This window comes from Prionailurus bengalensis, chromosome B3 (genome assembly GCF_016509475.1).
Source record: "Prionailurus bengalensis isolate Pbe53 chromosome B3, Fcat_Pben_1.1_paternal_pri, whole genome shotgun sequence".
Classification (NCBI taxonomy): domain Eukaryota; kingdom Metazoa; phylum Chordata; class Mammalia; order Carnivora; family Felidae; genus Prionailurus; species Prionailurus bengalensis.
The window spans coordinates 45,481,237-45,502,489 of NC_057355.1; the positions used below are offsets into that span (position 1 = coordinate 45,481,237).

General features: G+C 41.4%; 1 protein-coding gene across 2 annotated transcripts in view; it reads right to left on the reverse strand.

Annotated features, from left to right (window-relative positions):
* Positions 1–21,253, reverse strand: part of FAM81A (family with sequence similarity 81 member A) — a 79,147-nt gene that overhangs the window by 32,292 nt on the left and 25,602 nt on the right. For both annotated transcript variants that reach the window (XM_043555305.1, XM_043555304.1), the window contains exon 4: positions 2,954–3,072. In XM_043555305.1, coding sequence (XP_043411240.1) covers positions 2,954–3,072 — 119 coding nt within the window. The remainder of the gene's footprint in view (positions 1–2,953; positions 3,073–21,253) is intronic.

A 21,253-nucleotide genomic window follows, 5' to 3' on the forward strand; every position in this document is an offset into this window, starting at 1 on the left:
ATCAAATAGAGAATATCAACAAAGAGACAGTAATCATTTTTTAAAAGAACCAATTGGACCCAGTCAAATGAAAAGAAAACCCTTAGAACGGGGGAAAGCTTTTTCAAATCAGGTATCTGGTAGTGAATTGAATCTAGAATACATAAAGATCTTCTGCAACTCAATAATAAAAAGACTATTAATCCAGATGAAAAATTGGCAAAGGATCTGCATAAACAGCTCTCCAAAGATCTACAAATGACCAATAAGCCCACTGAAGGGTGCTCAGCACCATTAGTCACTAGGGAAATGCAAATCAAAAACAAGATGTTACTTCATACCCATTAGGTTGGCTCTATCAAAAAGGTAAGTGTTGGTGAGGACGTGGAGAGATCAGAGCCCTTGCGCAGTGTCGGTGGCATTGTAAATGGTGCAATCGCTTTGGAAAACAGTCTGGCTGTTCTGTTCCTCAAAAGGTTAGATATAGAGTACCACATTACTCAACAATTATACTCCTAGGTATGTATATATATATATATATATATATATATATATATATATATATATCCAAGAGAAATGAAAACATATGGCCACACAGAAATTTGTCTGTGAATGTTCATAACAGCATTATTTAAAAGAGCCAAAGATTTTTTAAGCTGATGATGTCTAATTTATTCATTTTCTTCCTTTGCACCTGGACTTGCTTACCTGGAGGGAACTTGCACACCTGCATCAGTATATAGCTATTTCTCCTTTAAAACTCTGGCACCATGAAAACAGACCTCAAGGAGGAATGGAAGTGGCCGCTGAGCACTGGGAAAAATGAAGAAGACAGGCCAAATAACGGACCCACTGTTCCAGGAGGAAGAGGAAAGCTGGCCTCCCTGAGCTCTGCTTTAGGGAGAAATGGGAAATTCTCTAAGAAAGTCTGTTCAGAGCATGCCACTTTTAGTGGGGTGAGGGTGCCCCCCACCTCCACAGGGAAGCACAAGGGGGAGCATCAGGGCCAGCTTCCTACCAAGGGCATCACTGGTGGATCCATAAACACTATAAAATAAAACCTGAAATAATGTAGCAGCCTAGTAATTTAAGACCATCACTTAGCACGTTCATACAATTCAATACAAGAAAGCCAAAACTTTGCCAAAGATTTTTTTTTCCACACAAGTTTATTCCAACAAAGTCTTATTAGCATTCCAGGGGAAAGACGAGTAGAACCACAAAACAAAGCAAAAATAGGTGGTGCTCACAACAAACGTTTGTGATTGTTTCACTGCAAACGTATTTGCTATAGGGAAGGAACGTACTGCATAAAGAACTGAATGTGAAACTGCACAGGAAAAATGTAAAATTCCTGAAAATAGTTCCAAGTCATTTCTCCATTTGGTCATTAGAACAGTTTCATGAGGATAATGTCACTGCCGCTGCCCTTGAGATTCACAAACGCTCCCACTTGCTCTGTGTTCACTCCATGCCATGCCCTGTGCTAAGCCTCGTACATAGCTGGCCTCACATAATCTTCATCTGCAACTAAAGTGCATAGGCAGATCCTCAAAATTTTCCACAAGTCCCTATTCTGCCCTGTAGCTCTGAAGCCCTTCTAACTTCTCACTCTTCTGGGAGGTCTCACAGAGTGGGCTTTCTGTTAAGCCAATCTCCACAAAAAGACGTCAAGTTTTTTCAGTCCTATTACAGTAATTTTTCTAGATCATTAATTCATCCAAACAAATATGTATTGAGAATCTACTGCTCTCCAGAGACTGTTCTATGCATGTAGGTTACAAAAATAAAAATGTACTCTGAAAACAGTAGAGAGACTCAATACAACAGAATGCTTGGAGAGCTCAGGAGAGTAGGGTATCAGAGAAGACTTCCTGGAGGAGGTGACATTTGAGCTGAACTTGAAAGTCTGATTAGAAGTTAGAAAAGAAGGGGGAAAGGCATGGTGGGTGTAGAAGCACGTGCAAAGGCACAGAGATGGGAGAGCATGACCCATTCAGGGACTAACAAGTAGCTGATTACTGACGAAAGGTACAGTGCAAAGGTCGAGAGAGATAAGGAGGTCAGTGGGGGGTTCATCTCTAAAGGGCATGCTAAGGAGACTGGCGCTGACCCAAATGAGAAGAGATAACTACACAAGAGTGGCAACTAGGCCTCCATTCATTCTATAGGGCCATCTGCTGTAAGACTGATGTTCACCCAGCAGACCGAAACACACATGCCCAGCATCTAAGGTCCTTTGTGTGTTGTCTTGCACAGATCCCCCAACACTACTCTCCTTTGCTCCAAAGAGGTCTTGGATCCTGTGTTCCTGTTCTATCTTCCATCTCACCCTTTACAGACCACCCTCATTTTCACCTCAGCCTGATTTGAATTGTTTATTGGCTCCACAGCTCCCCTTGTAGACTTGTGCTTGACTCTTAACAGCAGCAGAGGGCAGAAGAGGCCCATAAATATTTTAAAGATCATGCATTTCCAACAAGTTCTGGGGTGACTCCAATGGTGCTGGTGCACAGAGCACTCCTTCAGTAGAAAGGGGCCGGAACAGCACCTTTCGTACTACCTGAGGTCAAAGATCTTCTCTAAATTTCCAATCTATCACAGACAAAAATTTTCAGAAGATAATAAAAAAATAAATTACAAGGGAAATGACATTTTTAAAAGAGACATACAAAATGTAAGTCTCAACTTTGTATTACTGGAGACAGTAAACATAATTATTACCCGGCCAAATTACACAGGTCAGCCGAGCCCTCCCATCATTTCCTTTCACAAACACAACTCCAAGATAAGAAATCGTGGCATGCTCATAATCAGGTGGAACATCTACCCTTGATTTTTATGGGCAAAGGAGGGAATGTCTTAGAAGAACGCAAAGAATTTGCTTTGGGACTTTGTGAATATATACTTTGTAAAATGGAGTTGATGAAAAACAGCTTTCGATGAGTACAGTCCCAAACACTTGACCACCTACCTTGCCACTCTCCCCCGAAGGTCTCCCAAACCGGAGAGCTGACGCATCTCCAGAGTCTTTAAGGCAGAATTAGTTCCATAGCTGATGTTGTCCCGAGCCCGGATCTGCTCCTGGAGTACCTGGGCAACACAAAAAAACCACTAAGAGGGTCTTCTGAGAATTTACATGCTGGCACAAAAGCATTTTATACTTTTGATAAAAATAAGAACATTTAATTCCATTCCTAAGAGCTCCTTTTTGACAGCCACCTGATATATACACGTGTACAGAAAGTACTTACATGTGCTTAGAGAGACCTCAGAGATCTCTCTCTCTCTCTCTCTCTCACACACACACACACACACACACACACACACAGTCCCTTCATCTGCCAGTAAAAACACTGAGACTTGGGGGCGCCTGGGTGGCGCAGTCGGTTAAGCATCCGACTTCAGCCAGGTCACGATCTCGCAGTCCGTGAGTTCGAGCCCCGCGTCGGGCTCTGGGCTGATGGCTCAGAGCCTGGAGCCTGTTTCCGATTCTGTGTCTCCCTCTCTCTCTGCCCCTCCCCCGTTCATGCTCTGTCTCTCTCTGTCCCAAAAATAAATAAAACGTTGAAAAAAAATTAAAAAAAAGAAAAAAGAAAAAAAAAAACACTGAGACTTGGATGCCACATGACTTGACAGAGCCCCTCACCACCTCCCTGGCCCCCCACGCTGCAAGAAAGGGCAAAGCTCGGACTAGGTCCCTGGACTCTTGCTCTTACAGTTCAAAGCTCTTTCCACCACTCCAGGCTGTTTTTTGATAGTCATTGCTCTAGGCGAAGACTCCCTAAATCGATCAGGAAATAATAAATCAACACCAAGCAAGGACAGGGCTGGGCAGGGGGTGTCAGACAAACACGTCCAAATTCAGTTCCTCTAGCTGAATGACCCTGGGCAAATGTGTCAAGTCCTCTGAGCTTCCTTTTCCTTCTCTGTTAAGGAAACTTACATCTGTTAAGTGACTGTACTCTTAAGGGCACAGTAAATGTTTCGTGACACGGTGCGCAAAAAGCACCTACAATGTCTAGCACAGAGCCAAGACAGCAAATGTTGATCCTCTTAGGGTACTTATCTGATGACAGCACTTCTGCTGGAATAGCAGAACGGGGTCCGTGGAAAGGCATTCAGTGAGAGCAGGTGCCCCAACACAGCATGGCCTGGCGGAGCAGCCATCCTGGCAAGTCTAAGGAACGGTGGGGATGGTGAGGACACCCCTGGTGTTTACTGAGCATGTACCAAATCCACACTCTTGGGGTCCCCCGTGTTTCAGGATGAAATGATGCACCCAAAGTCACACGGACGGCAAGTGACCAGTCAGGACTGACCGAGCAGCCTGGGCCCAAAACCCACCCTCCCTGTAACCACTCTGCAAAGAAGATGAGTTGAAGCGCGACAGTCAGAAAGACAGACAGACAGACAGGAGAACCGGAGTCCTAGGTCGCAAGAGACCAATGTTCCTTTGGAATATTTCCTTATTCTTTCGCACATGGCTTCCTTTCTGCCCTCCCTTCCTCCACCTTCATTCTGTCCCTCACACTCCCCTCACCACACCACCTCCTCTCCCCTTTGCAAAGAAAAAGCTCTTGATTCCTTACCTCCTTTTCAACCATTTAAAATTTCTCATTTGTTTAATGCCAGCTTAAGTATTTTTTAATTTTTCTTGCTTTTCTTTTGGTTTTACTCTTTCTTTTAGTAATTTTAAAATAGGAGTACTAAGTTCCTTAATAACAAAGACTTTTTTTTTAGAACAGTATCTGCTGTGTCCATAGAATGAGTGTGAAGTGCTTTCCTTATTAGTTTTAATTTCCATTTTGTGTTCCTCTTTGATCTTTTGATATTTAGGTATCTAAAGGATTACTTAGAGTTGTGTTTCCTCATTTTCAAGCAGTTAAGTGTTTTGGTCATTTTTATTTGTTTATTTATTTACTTTTTTAAGATTTTACTTCTAAGTAATCTCTACACCCAATGTGGGGCTTGAACTCACAACCCTAAGATCAAGAGTTGCACGCTCTATCAACTGAGCCAGGCAAGCGCCCCATCATTTTCATTATTTATTTCTACTTTATTGGCTTGGTATCAAAAATATGGTCTGGAATATACTTAATTTTTTGAATGTATTGGGGTATGCTTTGCAGCACATGTTTACTAAATGTTCCATGCAAAAAAACTATTCAAGGAACAAAAGGTTCAATATCGTCTGTTAGATTGAGTTTGCTGATTCCAGTATTCATTTTCTCTAGATCTTATTTATTTTTGTCTAGCAGATTGCTCCATCTGGGAAAGAGGTTTTATGAATTCCTCCATTGTAAAATATTTTCATCAAGTTCTCCTTACATTTTTAACACTTTTCATTTTATTTAGCCACCATTTTATTTGACACATACAGATTTGTGATACAAGTGACCTAAACCATTACACAATAATTTAGTGCTTCTGATTTAGTGCCTTTTTTAATTTTTATTTAAAAAAAAAATTTTTTTTTCCACGTTTATTTATTTTTGGGACAGAGAGAGACAGAGCATGAACGGGGGAGGGGCAGAGAGAGAGGGAGACACAGAATCGGAAACAGGCTCCAGGCTCTGAGCCATCAGCCCAGAGCCTGACGCGGGGCTCTAACTCACGGACCGCGAGACCGTGACCTGGCTGAAGTCGGACGCTTAACCGACTGCGCCACCCAGGCGCCCCTTAGTGCCTTTTTTAAAATGTTTATTTTTGAAAGAGAGACAGACAGGCAGACAGAACATGAGTGGGGGAGGGGCAGAGAGAGCAGAAGACACAGAATCTGAAGCAGGCTCCAGGCTCTGAGCTGTCAGCACAGAGCCCAACGTGGGTCTCAAACTCACGAACCATGAGATCACGACTTGAGCAGAAGTCGGACGCTTAACCAACTGAGCGACCCAAGCGCCCCTGATTTAATGCTTTTAACGTTGTTTCATCTTACCTAATATTAACACTGTGACCATACTTTATAAATAATAAAGCAAATACTTGCTTGGTCTAGCACAGCATGCACTGTTCTGAGTGTTGTAGCTACATTAACCCGTTTATCCTCACAACACCCTCCGAAGTGGATACTATTATTATCCCCATTTCACAGGAGGTGAAATCTCTGAGATATTAAGTAGCTTGTCCAAAGCCAGTTAATAAGTGACTGAGCTGGGATCTGAACTAGGAACTCTGGCTTCACAGACTGTGCTCTCAGTCATGACACTACAATGCTTTGTGTTTTCATTTGACCTTTCATCTCACTTTATATTTACAATTTATGCTGCTTCTGGTTGCTGTTTCCTTGCTCCTTTTCCTTGTTTTGATGGGTTTAACCAGGTTACCATCCAATGTCCTCCCTCCCCTTGTTGACTGGGGAATGTTCCTGGACATCGCTATTCTATGAATGGCTCCCTTCCCTTCCCCATGTCCATAACCACACACGTCTACTCCAGGCTCTGTTCCTGCACAGCTCCCCCCTCCTTGGTATGAAACACTCAGCACACCTCAAGCTCACCCTCCTTCGCCCTCCAATGCGGGTGGTTTATCAGGAAGGATTTTACTTTCCTCCCCTCTTGCCCTTCCCTCATCCCAGTTATGCTTTGCTAAAATAACGTGGTACCTCTAACTGGGCTGGAACTAAAATTTTTGCCTGTAAAATGTCTCTTTTATTTCAATAATCTTTTCTCCTTTTTTCAGTACTTCTGTTACCCAGTCTCAAGCATTCCTCAACCTCTACTTACATGAAATAACATAGGTCTTTTTTTAAGGATCATTGATGACCTCTGCCTTCTTCCTTTTCCTTTCCCCCTATCTTAGGGTCTCTGTGTAGACTCCCTAACACTTTCCTCAGATCAGGCGCTTGGATAAAAGACTCTCTGAATCCCTGCCATGTTGACAACCCTCCTTCCCTCACCCCAAAGGCTGGGGATCAATTGAAAGGGTATGGAATTCTTAACCTCAAGGCCCTTCCTCCCAGCGAACTTCGAGGCTGATGGGAAGTCTGGTACCTCTTCCTCTGTAAGTTTCTCGGCTCCTTATGCCTAGAAGCTTGTAAGATTTTATTCTTCTACTTCGGAGTTCAATTTTATCAGAATGTACCTAATTGTGGACTTCAAAAAAAATTCAATTCTACCTGGAACTCAGTGAATTTTTCAATCTGTAGTCTCAGATGATTCTTCTATGTAGCTACTGTTTGTTCTCCATCTGTTTCTTTGTCTCCTTCTGGAACTCCAATTATTCACATGCTGGGTGCCCTAGATCTGTGTCCCCACTGAGTCTTCCATCTTTTCCCTCACGGTTTCTCTCTCTTTTTATTTGGTGCTGATGTTTCTCTCTCTTCTACTTTGTCTTGTGGGCAACTAATTCAAGTCATAAAAGTTAACCATCCTTGCCTCTGATTCATCTACCGGCTTTTAAAAACGTAAGTTCAAGAAAGAAATTTTATGTTGCACCCAGATCTCCTAAGTGTCCTGTCTTAGTCAGATGGGGCTAAAAGAACAAAATGCCACAGACTGAGCAGCTTATAAACAACAAACATCTATTTCTCGAAGTTCTAAGGCTGGGAAGTGCGGGACCAGGGTGCCAACACGGTCACGTTCTAGGGGAGCCCTTTCCCTGGCTTGCAGATAGCTGTCTGCCTTCCTTCTCACTGAGCCTTTACAGTGGAAAAACAAAACAAATGAACAAACAAAAAGCAGAAACAGACCCATAAATAAAGAACAAACTGATGGCTGCCGCGGTGGAAGGGGACAGGAGGATGGGCAAAACGAGGGGAAGGGGAATGGGAGGTATAGGGTTCCAGTCATGGAAAAAGTCACAGGAAGAAAAGGACACAGTCAATGATGCTGTAATAGCACTGCACGGTGACAGACGGTAGCCACGTTTGCAGTGAGCACAGCATAACATACAGGCTTGTGTACAGACATGTACATAAATTGTTTTTGTGCTGCCTTTTCTCAACTATTCTTTTTCAAGTATGCAGGCAACTGCACTTACATACATTTTTCAAGGATTTTTCAAACTTCCTGGTAAAAATGAGAAATTAGCAAATCTGAGGATTTTGCGTTTTCCTCATCGGAAACCTGGTTGGAGCCACTATAGACGGAGTGACAGTGACAGTAAAAAGAATGTTTCACTGAAGGGAATTTGGAAGTACTAGACCTATCTGTTCTCTGCTATAGTTTCCAGCTTTTTCTGAATGAACCCGCTCTGTTAAGAAGAATGCAAACCAGCTACAATACCTGTGAATGACAAAATGTTAGTCATCTGAACACATTCTTGTAAGAAACCTTCAGATCTGACTAATCTGGTTCTGACACTCTCCCACTGATGAAAAGGCGCTGGTGTTCTCTCTTTCAATAGGAAGTAACACTTATTTGTTAGAGTTTATAGAAAGGAGTAGGCCATTTTTCTATGTAATGCTTCAAACCTTTGTTTATAAAAAGGTTTAAGACCAGGGGTTCTTAAACGTCTTTAGGGTGCATAAGAATCCCCAGGTGGCTTGTTAAATACACAAATCCCTGGGCCCCACCCCCGGAGAGTCAAAGCTAGGGAATGGGCCCAGGAAAGTGGATGTTCAAGGTCCACAGAGCACTCCTGGAAGAAACACTGCATCAGATGCTGTACAAATGACAAAGGCTATAACCAATCCTATTTCCTCTGAGCTGTCTCTCAATCAAGACATCACCAAGCACATGAAATGAAGAGCAACCCACAAAAGAGGTGCTAAAAATAATTCACACCATTTTTAAAAGGTTCAGTCTTTCTAGTAAGCAAAGAAATGAAAAATAAAAGTCATACCATGATAATGCAACACTATGGCATGGATATTGATAATGGGGGACCCTGGGGAAGGGGAACATCTGGGAACTCTGTGTTTTCTGCTCAATTTTGCTGTGAACTTAAACTTCCTCTAATAAAGTCTATTTAAAATTAAAAAGTCATGCCATTTTCATCAATTAAAAAGCAAATGTATTAAATTTATAATACTAAAATAGCATTTCAAAATTAAAAAGGCATAGCTGACCCTTCCTGATACATCTTTCTGGAACACGATCCATCAAAATATATTCACAATGTTCATAACCTTTGATCCAGTAACTCTAGCTATTTAAATTAATCAACGAAATAAGAAAAATGGCAACAATGTACTTACAAAGATATCTTCCTAGTAAGATACACCAAGTATTTTCCAAGGTTTTATACGTTATTACACAACCAGGAAGAAGTTCACAGAGAGCTTCTAAAACTAAGGGAAAAAGGGGCACCTGGATGGCTCAGTTGGTTAAGCATCTGACTATTGATTTCAGCTCAGGTCATGATCTCACAGCAGGTGGGATCAAGCCCCCTGTCAGGCTCTGTGCTGGCAGTGCAGAGCCTGCTTGGGATTCTCTCTCCCTCTCTCTCTGCCCCTCCCACACTCACCCTGGTTCTCTCTCTCTCTCTCAATATAAATAAACATTTAAAAAATAATAAAACAAAAATTTACAGTTTAATATCATGCAAAAAAGAAAGGGTACAAAATAAATATACAGCATGATTCCTGCTGTGTATAAGATACATATAAAATAATACTGGAATATTAACGCTGTGCTATTCTCTAGAGTGGGATTATGTTTGCTTCCTCTTTGTATTTTCCACAAAGGCCTTACATTATTTTTATAACCAAAAAAAGTGTGTGTGAGTATGTGTGTTTTAATGCGTACAAGTAAGAAAAGCCCATTTAACTTTCAGAATTCTTAAGCAGATGGGTAAACTATCGTATTAGAAGTGCTTTCTTTGAATAATACAGAAAAGCATTTCATCAAAACTTAATGCAATATTCATGCTACTGAAAAGTTATGAGAAAACAGAGGGTATTAGAGAATTCTATGAAGTCTTAGAAAAGCAAACCCTGTGTACAGCCAGTAATGTTCCCTAATTTGTCACTTCGGAACAATGTAGCAAAATGATATGTTTACTTTAACAAGGTTACACCCCCACTCTATCACGGACACTCCATTACTGTCAATTCAAAGCAAGAAACTCGTTTCTGTGTGCCTAGGACATACTGTGCCCCAGGCCTGCCCTCAGGGAGGCTCAGCTGCAGTAGCAAAGACAATAGGGTGGCAAGTGCACGCCCTAAAAGCATACAATAACATGTTTCCAGAGCAAAGAGACACTTTGAAAAAGTGATGTCCCAGGGTGCCTGGGTGGCTCTGTCAGTTAGACATCTGACTTTGGCTCTCATAGTTTGTGGGTTTGAGCCCCACATTAGGCTCTGTGCTGACAGCTCAGAGCCTGGAGCCTGCTTTGGATTCTGTGTCTTTATCTCTTTCTGCCCCTTCCCAGCTCTCTGTCTCTCTCTCTTCCAAAGAATTAAGAAAAAGATTAAAAAAAAAAAAAAAAAAAAAAGGAAAGAAAAAGCGATGTCCTAAGTCTTCATTTATTTTTTCTAACATATGCCCTATGTTTACAAAATCTCCCTTCCCAAAGACAGTAGAAAATGGTGCCCTGTGTAAGCCCCACAGTGCTGTATCATGCTGTGTCTGCAAAGGTGAGACCCATGCCCCCTGGACCTCGCCCCCCCACCCCCCCAGACAAGCTAGGATTGCCAGGAATGACCAGAACAGAAACAGCTCTGCTTGTTTCTCCTTCTCCAACTCCTCCCAGATTTGTGAGGACTTGGAAACTGAAGTGTAACTCCAGTATCACCTGGAGAAGGGCCCGACTGCAACAGGTCAGGGCCTCATAAGATAGCATCTCTCTACATGGCTGCTTCATCTGCACACTAGGACTTAAAACGTCCCCGAGTTCCAGCTTCGTATCAAATTGCCTTCTTGGCATTTCCATATGGACATTCAATGGGTCCCTAAAACTTGCCACGTCATGCACAAAGTCTCTCTGCCTCCAATGTGCCGGAAGTCCTGTTGGGTCTACCTCCAGAACAGATCCACAACCCATCTACTCCTCCCCATCTCCACCATGACTCCCCAAATCCAAGTCACCTTGCCCCTGAACTACCATGGGAGCCACGAACCCATCTCCCTGCCTCCATTCTTGCTCCCCTACAACCCCTCCCCCATGTAGCAGCAGAGAGATCTTTTTGAAACACAAATCAGTCTGTAAGCAACAGGAGGGCAAGGGTTTTTATCTGTTTTATTCACTGATGTATCCCCAGCACCAAGCGTATGAATTAAATTCCTTTGCTTAAAATTAAATAATGGTTACCCATTTCTAAACTCCAAACTTCCCATCATAACCTTCCAGGCTAATGATCTGTTCTTATTCCCACACACCTCACCCACCTGCCCCCACTCATTCCATGACACTCCAATCCCACTGGTCCTTTTCCTGCTCCTCAAACATGCCAAGCTTCCTTATGCTTGTGACTTTGGAACCCGCAGCTTCCTCCCTCTGTAATGTTCTCTGCCCTGTGTGTCTCCTCTTCCCACACCACCACCTTGGCTCGGCTGGCCCCTTCCTTTTTTTTTTTTTTTTTTTTAAGTTTATTTATTTATTTTGGGTGAGAGAACGCATGCTTGTGTGAGCAGGGAAGGGGCACAGAAAGGAGAGACAGGGTCCAAGCAGGCTCCATGCTGTCAGCATTCAGCCCGATGCAGGGCTTGATCCCACAGAGAAATCACGACCTGAGCCGAAATCAAGAGTCGGACACCTAACCGACTGAGCCACCCAGACGCCCCATCAGCTGGCCCCTTCTGTCACTTAAGTCTCTGTTCACATGTCACCTAAACCACCTTCTTCCTAAAATAGCCCTACAATTACTCTCCTTCATTTTATCTTACCAGAACACTGGACTGAGGCTGAAATTACCTTGGTTACTTAGTGTTTATTGGCTGTAAACCCTACTAGAATGTGCAGCAGGACTAAGAGTAAGGGCCTTCCATGTCTGGGTCACTACTGTAGTCCCAGTGCTTCTAATAATGCCTGACTCCCACTGGAGACCAATTAATTTAGCTTCATTTTCCAGGATTTGGTCTTTCACATTCAAGTCTTAGAGATTGTATTTAGCCAGTGCACAGAGGTGATCAGGTCCTCAAAGATGGACCCAGACAAGCTAAAATGTATTAGAGACGAGCAAACAATAGAACACCAATTTGTTAATTTACACTGAAAAACCTCCATCACCAGAACTGAACAAACACTCAAATTGCATTCAATTCACTGTCTTCTCTCCCTAGAGTCAAGACACAGGACAAGTCACGTCTGGCAGGTAGACTTAAAACAAAATGAATATGGATGATGAGGTGGTTAATTATATGTCAGCTTAACTGAGCCAGATAGCTGGTTAAACATAATTTCTGGGTGTGTCTGTGAGGTTGTTTCCAAAAGGCATTTGAATTGGCAAATGCCCTCCCCAAAGTGGATAGGCATTATCCCATCACTTGAGAGCCATGGCAGAATAGAAAGGAGGGGGAAAAAAAGGGAGGAAGAAAGGGAATTCACATTCTGCCTGAGCTGGGACGTCCATCTTCTCCTGCCCTCAGCACTGCTGGTGCTCAAGCCTTCAGACTTCAACTAAAGTCTACACTATCAGCTCTCTGGATCCCAGCACTTAGTACTATACCACTGGCTTTCCTGGGTCTTCAGCTTGCAGATGGCAGATGGTAGGACTTCTCAGCCTCCATAATCATGTGAGCCATTACCTTATAATAGATGGATGGATGGATGGATGGATGGATGGATGGATGGATGGATATCCTGTTGGTTCTGTTTTTCTGGAGAAACCTGACTAATACAGATGATAATCACCAAAGTCCCTCTGCTGAGACACCTGTTCCAACTGGACAAGATCACTCAGCTTCAGCTGGAATTCCCTTTTTAGGTAAAATATATGAAGTCTGGAGCATCTGGGTGGCTCAGCTGGTTGAGTGCCAACTCTTGATATCGGCTCACGTCATGATCTCACGGTTCATGAGTTCAAGCCCTGTGTCAGGCTCTGCATTAACACTTGGGATTCCCAAGCCCACTTGGGATTCTCTCTGTCTGTCTGTCTCAAAATAAATAAATAAACTTTTAAAGATATGTATATACGAAGTCTGGCAGCCTACACTCGCTTTGCTGACAGTGCTAGATGCACACTGAACCAAGTTCCCATTTGTGCATCCAAGTATACATGAACATGATTGTCCTCACCTCTGCTGTGATATGCTGATAAGGCCCAACTCTGCACTCATCGCTTGAGTTTACAAAATTCTTCAATAGCCCACTTGCAAAATTTAAACTAGCAAATTATGTGTAATTGAATCAATAGGTGAGGGCTTGATACAGTTTCCCAAAACTTAACTAGGTCAGAGCCACCCCAAGCCTGACACACATGGAAAGCCTGAGCACATGGAAACCAGGAGTAGGTCTGCAGATTCCAACCAGCAAGGTAGCAGACCCCACTGCCTGACTCCCCAAAGGCCAAAGACACAGTGAAAGCCCTTAGGGGACACGGGGGTCTCAACCACTTCCCAAGCCATCAAAGTGTCATAGAAGGGGAAGCTTACCACCAACAAAAGGCATGGACTTCTTATCAGGAGTTGGCCTCCAGGGATTGATAAAAGCTTAAAGACAGTACAGATAATCCAGACATGTATAATTCATAACTGACCACATTACCTCTTCTAAATTTATAATGATGATGATTATTTGTGGAATGTTTCCGTGGAATAAATAATTGATAACATACTCCACATCGTAAGGCAAACTGCCAGTGGAGACAATGGGTGGGGAAACATTAAAACAATAGATTCTTTCCTTCAACATTTATCAAGCACCTACTATGTACCAGCACACAAGAGTCATCTGTTTTGACATTAGAATCCACTGATAAAATATGGGCAATAGTTACAGGGTTCTGGAAGGGTCAAGGTCCCCAGAGCCTTTAAATATGAAACTTTTTTTGAGAGACACCTGGCTGGCTCAGCCTGTTGAGCGTCCAACTCTTGATTTCAGCTCAGGTCAGGATCCCGGGGTTGTGGGATCAGGTCCTGTGTTGGGCTCCATGCTGAGCATGAAGTCTGCCTGAGATTCTCTCTCTCTCTCCCTCTGCCCCTCTCCCCCACTCACACTCCCTCTTTCTCTAAAATAAAAAAATTTTAAAAAGAAACATTTTTTGAGCTCCTACTCTGTGCCAGACACTGTGGTAGGTGCTAAAAATAGAAAAATGAGGACTTAGTTCTAGCTCTTAAGGATCACACAGGCTAGAGGTTTAACAATACATTTCACTTTTCTTCTTGTATACTGTGTTCAAAGCCACATGACAGAGAATCATAAAGACTTAACCAGGCAAATTTGCCAAGATATAGTATTAACATATCTCAATTTGACTAGCTCTATCGGGAGCCTGGAGAGAACTTTACTACAGCTTTAGTTTTGTGACACAAAATCATCTGCAGGGACAGATTTTTATAAAACAAATACCCAGTAAGTTTTTACTTATTGAACTGAAAAACAAGTGTAAACCAGTAATACAAATAATTTTAACACCAGGCAATTCACTGAAGAAATTCATTAAGAACCTACAGACAAGGGGTATCCAGCTGGCTCAGTCAGTAAAGCATGCGACTCTTGATCTTGGGGTCATGAGTTCAAGCCCCACATTGGGCACAGAGCCTACTTTAAAAAAAAACAACCAAAATACATCCTTCACATCATTTAAATACACTTTGAATATCTTCACACCTCTTTGCTTTAAATATGCAAATATTGTCTTTGCATAATATCCACCATCCCAATTTTATAGTACTTATAAATAAAGACTTCTTTTTAGTACTTTTTAAATTTTAATCTACACCATGATTTTACTTTAACAAATTTTGGCTACAATGTGGCAATTCTGATATCTCATCAAGCATCCTAATTTTAGTTGTGTTTGGGTAAACACGCTCAGGCTCATAATATATGTAAAACCATGTAATTAGTGTTTTATATTGGAGTCTATTAAATTTCTAAACTTCCTTCTGTTACTTTATAATGATACATAGTTATTACCAGTTATAAAAAGTAAATGCTCATACATGCAAAGTAAATTTTTATCAGAATCAGATTTTATTCAGTTCTTTCTCTCTACAACGGAAATCATCTTTTCATTTGCAAAACCACAAATCCAAAAATATATGTAAATGGAAAAGAGTGCTGTCTGGTTAAGGCAAGAATAATCATCATATACAATGTGTTTCAGATGGAAAAGCAGCAAAATTGAAATTACTTTAAAATTCATTGCATTGCAGGGAGCTTGGGTGGCTCAGCTGACTGAGCGTCCAACTCTTAATTTTGGCTTGAGTCATGATCTCATGGTTCGTGGGATCGAGCAGCCCTGCATTGGGCTCTGCCCTGACAGCAGGAGCCTGCTTGGGATTCTATCTCTCTCCCCCTCTCTCTGACTCTCCCCCAATCTCACTCTCTGTCTCTCTCACTCTCTCTCTAAGTAAATAAATAAACATTTAAAAAAATAGTTTGAGCATCTGGGGGACTTAGTCGGTTAAGCGTCCAACTTCGGCTCAGGTCATGAGCCACGTGGTCCGTAGGTTTGAGCCCTGTGTCACACTCTGTGTTGACAGCTCAGAGCCTGGAGCCTGTTTCAGATTCTGTGTCTCCCTCTCTCTCTGCCCCTCCCCCACTCGCACTGTCTCTCTCTCTCTCTCTCTCTCTCTCAAAAATGAATAAATAAACATTAAAAAATTTTTAAAAAGAAATAAATAAAATAGTTTAAAATATATAAATAAAAAATAAAATTCACTGCATTATAAATTGTTAAAAATCACATTTTAAAAACACACCTTAAAAGCAATTAGCAAAATCCTACATGACTGATGATGACTGGATTCCTAGGGATGTTTGCTAATAACTGTAATTAAGCAGTTTAATGAACTTGCATCAAAGGAATGATGGGGCAGGAGAGAACTCAGTATGAACCAAAGCTAGAATTACCTACTTTCATGAAGAAATTCTTCCTGACAGGGTAGAAATATTCAGAAAGCAAAGAATGGCTGAATATTTGAGAGTTGGCTACCTAAGGCCAGGGTTCTAGAAGAGCTTCCAAGAGGCGAAGTAGAAAAGAAAAAGAGCGTATTTTTGGATTTTAACGATCTGAGTTTAGTCTCAGAGCTGCCACTTACTGGCCTTGAAATCTGAAAGTCCCCTCACTTCCTGAGCCTTGGCTCCCTCATCTGAGAAGGTTGTAGTCTGTAGAGATGACCTCAGGGTCTCTTCTCCTTCTCTTTATGCTACCGGCAAATCTGCAACCGGCTTCACTATGAATTGGGCATTTGTTCACTTAATAAGCATTCATGGCATTTTGCTCCACACGCTGTGCTGGACAATGCACAGATGAATAGGACAAGCTTTCTTTCTTTTTGAGGAGTTCACAATCTATTGGGGAAACAGACTTGTAAAGGAACAATGCCAGTCCTATTCCATAAATGCTGTGGTAATGCTGGTAAGTGCTGGGTGCTCAGGATACCTAAGGGAAGGGAAATTAGAGGCAAAGGAGGAGGTAGCACGGAGGTCTTCCTATCAAGAAAAAAACTATTAAATAAGACTGAGGGCTCAACTGAGGTTGGAAATTATATGTTTTAAAGTGGTTCTCATCATTGGATTAGTACATAGCAGCTACCAAAGAGGAAATTATTCCCTGGGCCCCATAGTTGCAACTAAAGCACTATCAGCTTTCATGACGGCAAAAATTAAGTCTAGGGTTTTCTTTTCTTTTTTTTATTTTATTTTTTTTTTAATTTTTTTTTAACGATTTTATTTATTTTTGAGACAGAGAGAGACAGAGCATGAACAGGGGAGGGGCAGAGAGAGAGGGAGACACAGAATAGGAAACAGGCTCCAGGCTCTGAGCTGTCAGCACAGAGCCTGACGCAGGGCTCGAACTCACGGACTGTGAGATCATGACCTGAGCCGAAGTCGGACGCTTAACCGACTGAGCCACCAGGCGCCCCTCTTTTCTTTTTTTTAATGTTTAAATTTTATTTACTTTTTTAAGTAAGCTCTATGCCCAACATAGAGCTTGAACTCACAGCCGCGAGATCAAGAGTCACATACATGCTCCACTGACTGTGCCAGGCAGACGCCCCAAGTCCAGGGTTTTCTAAGGGCACAGTTACTTACACTCTATGCTTTTCCTGACAACAGTACCGCCAGAGTAGGTTGGCTCCAGGCTCCAGTCTGTCCAGTACCCACACAGGCAAAGGGAACCTAGCTGAGTACCTCCAGGGACATGCTGGGCATGGAAAGGCACGGAGAGGTCATAATATTTTCTAACATGAAACACAGGGGTGTTTGTATTCTTTTATGAAATACTTCTTTGCCACTGGTTAAGGGATGGAACAGCAAGAATCATTTATCCCCAATTACTTTGATTTTATCTATCTCCCTCTCTAGATTTGGGTACAGCAGGGATATCAGTCCCCTAATGGACGTCTACCCCTTTTCAAAATTGAAATCTTTAAGTTGGGATTCTTCAATTTAGTAAAGGTACCAACTTGGGGTTGGCAAGTTATTCAGCTTCTGGGTTGAATAAAACTGCTTTAGCTCACAAATATGAAACTGGAAAGATCATTCTAAGTAAAAACACCACCTTCCAAAAACATGTAAATTCATCTTTGGATCTTTTAAACTTCCCATGCCCTTCTGATGTCATTTGAGTTCTTTGGTTGCAGGCAATGGAAACTTGCCTCTGGGTTAACTTAGGGGAAAAATGGAATTTACTGGAAGGATCAGAGGAGAGATCTGAGGACAGAGGACAACCAAAAGGGCAGCTGGGGACCTAGACTGAAGGGGACATAAAAGGTGTTTCCTAGGGTCCATGCAGCAGGAACACTGGCCAGTATCCTGCAGACACAGCTGCTGTGGGGAAGACGCTCCAGTCATTTCCACTCTGAATCACCCTGCTCAGGTTTCAAGCTCCAGGGAGTGAGAGACTCAATTCTGTGGCCTGAGTTACTGGTTCCAATGCTCTTTAGCAAAAAAAGGTGATAAGGCAACTGATGAACAGCCATCCAGTCTGTGTCCGATGGAAGAAAGGTAAACACCGAAAAGAAATCAAGTTTCTGTATACCAGAAGAAATTGGAGTGGATGACGTCACGCACCAAAACGGCAAAGATCCACTACATCCCCTGAATAACAAATACATAATCCTTTTCTTTAAACATCATAAGAAGAATAGATATTTTAGAACCCTGAAAACAAATATACTTTGATTAGGGTACAGTTTTGAGTGAATTCCTGTCCTTAGTAAAGGTATGTGAGAATCTCAATGAACAGTGAAGGTTGGTTTCCATGTGGTACACCAGGACCTTACTTGGGTATAAGCTAAGAGAGAATTATCACAAAACGAAATTAAATATGTACACAGTAGCCATGAAAGATAGTTCATATATAACTTGAGTTCAATATAACTTGAGATAGTTATATTAATATCAGACAAAACAGACTTCAAGATGAGAAATACTACTAGAGAGAGAGAGAAACATTTTTTTAAAATTTATTTTTCAATATATGAAGTTTATTGTCAAATTGGTTTCCATACAACACCCAGTGCTCATCCCAAAAGGTGCCCTCCTCACTACCCATCACCCACCCTCCCCTCCCTCCCACTCCCCATCAACCCTCAGTTTGTTCTCAGTTTTTAAGAGTCTCTTATGCTTTGGCTCTCTCCCACTCTAACCTCTTTTTTTTTTTCCCCTTCCCCTCCCCCATGGGTTTCTGTTAAGTTGAGAGAAACATTTTATAAAGATAAAAAGGTCAATGTATCATTATAAATGCATATGTACCGAGCAAACAGAACCCCAAAACACTTGAAGCGAAAACTAACAGAGTTGAAAGGAGAAAAAGATTTTTCAACAACAAGAGTTGGAGACTTAAATAACTGATAGAACAAGAGTCTCAATAAATGTGAAGTGATCAAAGATAGAAAAAGTATGTTCTCTGCCCACATGGAATTAAATAAGAGCTCCACCACATGAAATAAATTTTGGGAAACCCCAAACATTTGGAAATTGAACAACACACTGCTAAATAACACATGAGCCAAAAATAAAGTTACAAAAATAAAGTGAAAATTTTAAGTATTTTCAACTGGGGGTGCCTGGCTGGCTCAGTCAGTTAAAGCACGTGACTCTGGGTCCTGAGGTTGTGAGTTCAAACCCCATGTTGGGTGTGGGGATTACTTAAAAGTAAAATCTTAAAAGTAAAATAATTTTCAACTGAAGGAAAACAAAAACACAACATACCAAAATTCATGGGAAGCAGCTAAAGCAGCTGGAGGACACTGGATAACTTTAAACACCATTATCAGAAAAGACTAAAGATCTCAAACCAATTACCAAAGTTTCTACCTTAAGAAACTAGAAAATGGTAAGCAAACCTAATAAAAGCAATCAGGAAAAAAGGAAATCACACAGAGTTGAAATCAATTAAATAGAAAACAGAAAAGGAAGAGAAAAAAATGAATAAAACCAAGAGTTGGTTCTCTCAAATGATTAATGAATTACTCAATATGGTGAAGATGGCAATTCTCCCAAAATTGATCTGTATGTTCGAAGCAACTTCTGTCAAAGTCTCAGTAGGCTTGCAACTAAGACAGACATTTACATTTTATTTTATTTTATTTTATTTTATTTTATTGGTTTTATTTTAGAGAGCACAAACAGGAGAGAGGGATGGGGGAGGGGGAGAGAGAGAGAGAGAGAGAGAGAGAGAGAGAGAGAAGGAGAGTGAGAGCGAACCCCAAGCAGGCTGCACGCTCAACACAGAGCCCAACATAGGGCTTGATCCCACAACTCTAGGATCATGACCTGAGCCTAAATCAAGAGTTGGATGCTCAACGAGCTGAGCCACCCAGGTGCCCCTAGAGATTTACTTTTATCAGTTTGTAACACAGAACTCTTTCATATTTAAAATTTTTCATAATTATATAATAATTAAAATAATTATGCAATTACCAAAAAAATCTCAGTAGGCTTTTCTATAGAAACAGCAAGCTGATCCTAAAACTTACATGAAAACACAAAGGACCTAGAAAAGCCAAAACGATTTGGAAAGGAAAACAAAGTTGGAGGACTTATAGTGTCTGATTTCTACTTTTTAAAATATTTAAATTTTAAAAATATTTTTAAATGTTTATTTATTTTTGAGACAGACAGAGAGAGAGACAGAGAGAGAGAGAGAGAGAGAGAGAGAGATAGACTCCCAAGTAGGCTCTGTGCTGTCAGAGCAGAGCCCCACATGGGGCTTGATCTCACAAACTATGAGATCATGACCTGAGCCAAAATCCAGAGTCAGATGCTTAACCAACTGAGCCACTCAGGTGCCCCAGTATCTAATTTCAATATGTATTCTAAAGCCAGAAATTAATTAGGGCAATGTGGTATTAGTATACAAAAAACATAGAGATCAACAGAATCCAGGAAAAAACACTTGTTTTATGATCAATTGATTTTCAACAAAGGGACAAATGGGAAAATTTTTCTTGAGCATCCAAATGGGGAAAAAAATTAACTCAGACCTTTATTTCACTTTTTACATAAACATGAACTCAAAATGGATCACAGACCTAAATGTTAAGAATTAAAACTAAAACTTTAGAAGAAAACATAGGAGAAAATCTTTGTGACCATGGGTTAAGCAAGACAGTTCTTAAGACACAACACTAAAATTACAAGCCATAAAAGAAAAAACTGGTAAGCTGACTTCATTAAAATTTTTAAGATGCTGCACTTCAAAAGACACCATTAGGAAAATGAAAACGTAAGCCAGAGAACGGGAGACAATTTCTGCAAATCACATGTATGATAAGGGACTTGAAGCTAGACTAACTTAAGACTTTTTACAACTCAGGAATTAGACAAATAACCCAACTTAAAAATAGCTTCTAATATTTGCTACAACATTCAGCTAAGTGACATAACCCAGACACAAAAGGACACGTACTGTATGATCCCACTTGTATGGTGTACCCAGGATAGGCAAACTCATAGAGACAGAAAGTCAAATAGAGGGTAGCAGTGGCCGAGAGGGCTGTGGAACTGGGAGTTATTGTTTCATGGAAACGATGTTTCTGTTTGGGATGATTAAAAAGTTTGGAAATGGGTAGTGGCGATCATTGCATACAAGACAGTGAACGTACTTAATGTCACCGAATTGCATGCTTAACGGCTAAGATGGTAAATATCTTACCACAATCAAAAAATTAACTTTAGGGGCGCCTGGGTGGCGCAGTCGGTTAAGCGTCCGACTTCAACCAGGTCACGATCTCGCGGTCCGTGAGTTCGAGCCCCGCGTCAGGCTCTGGGCTGA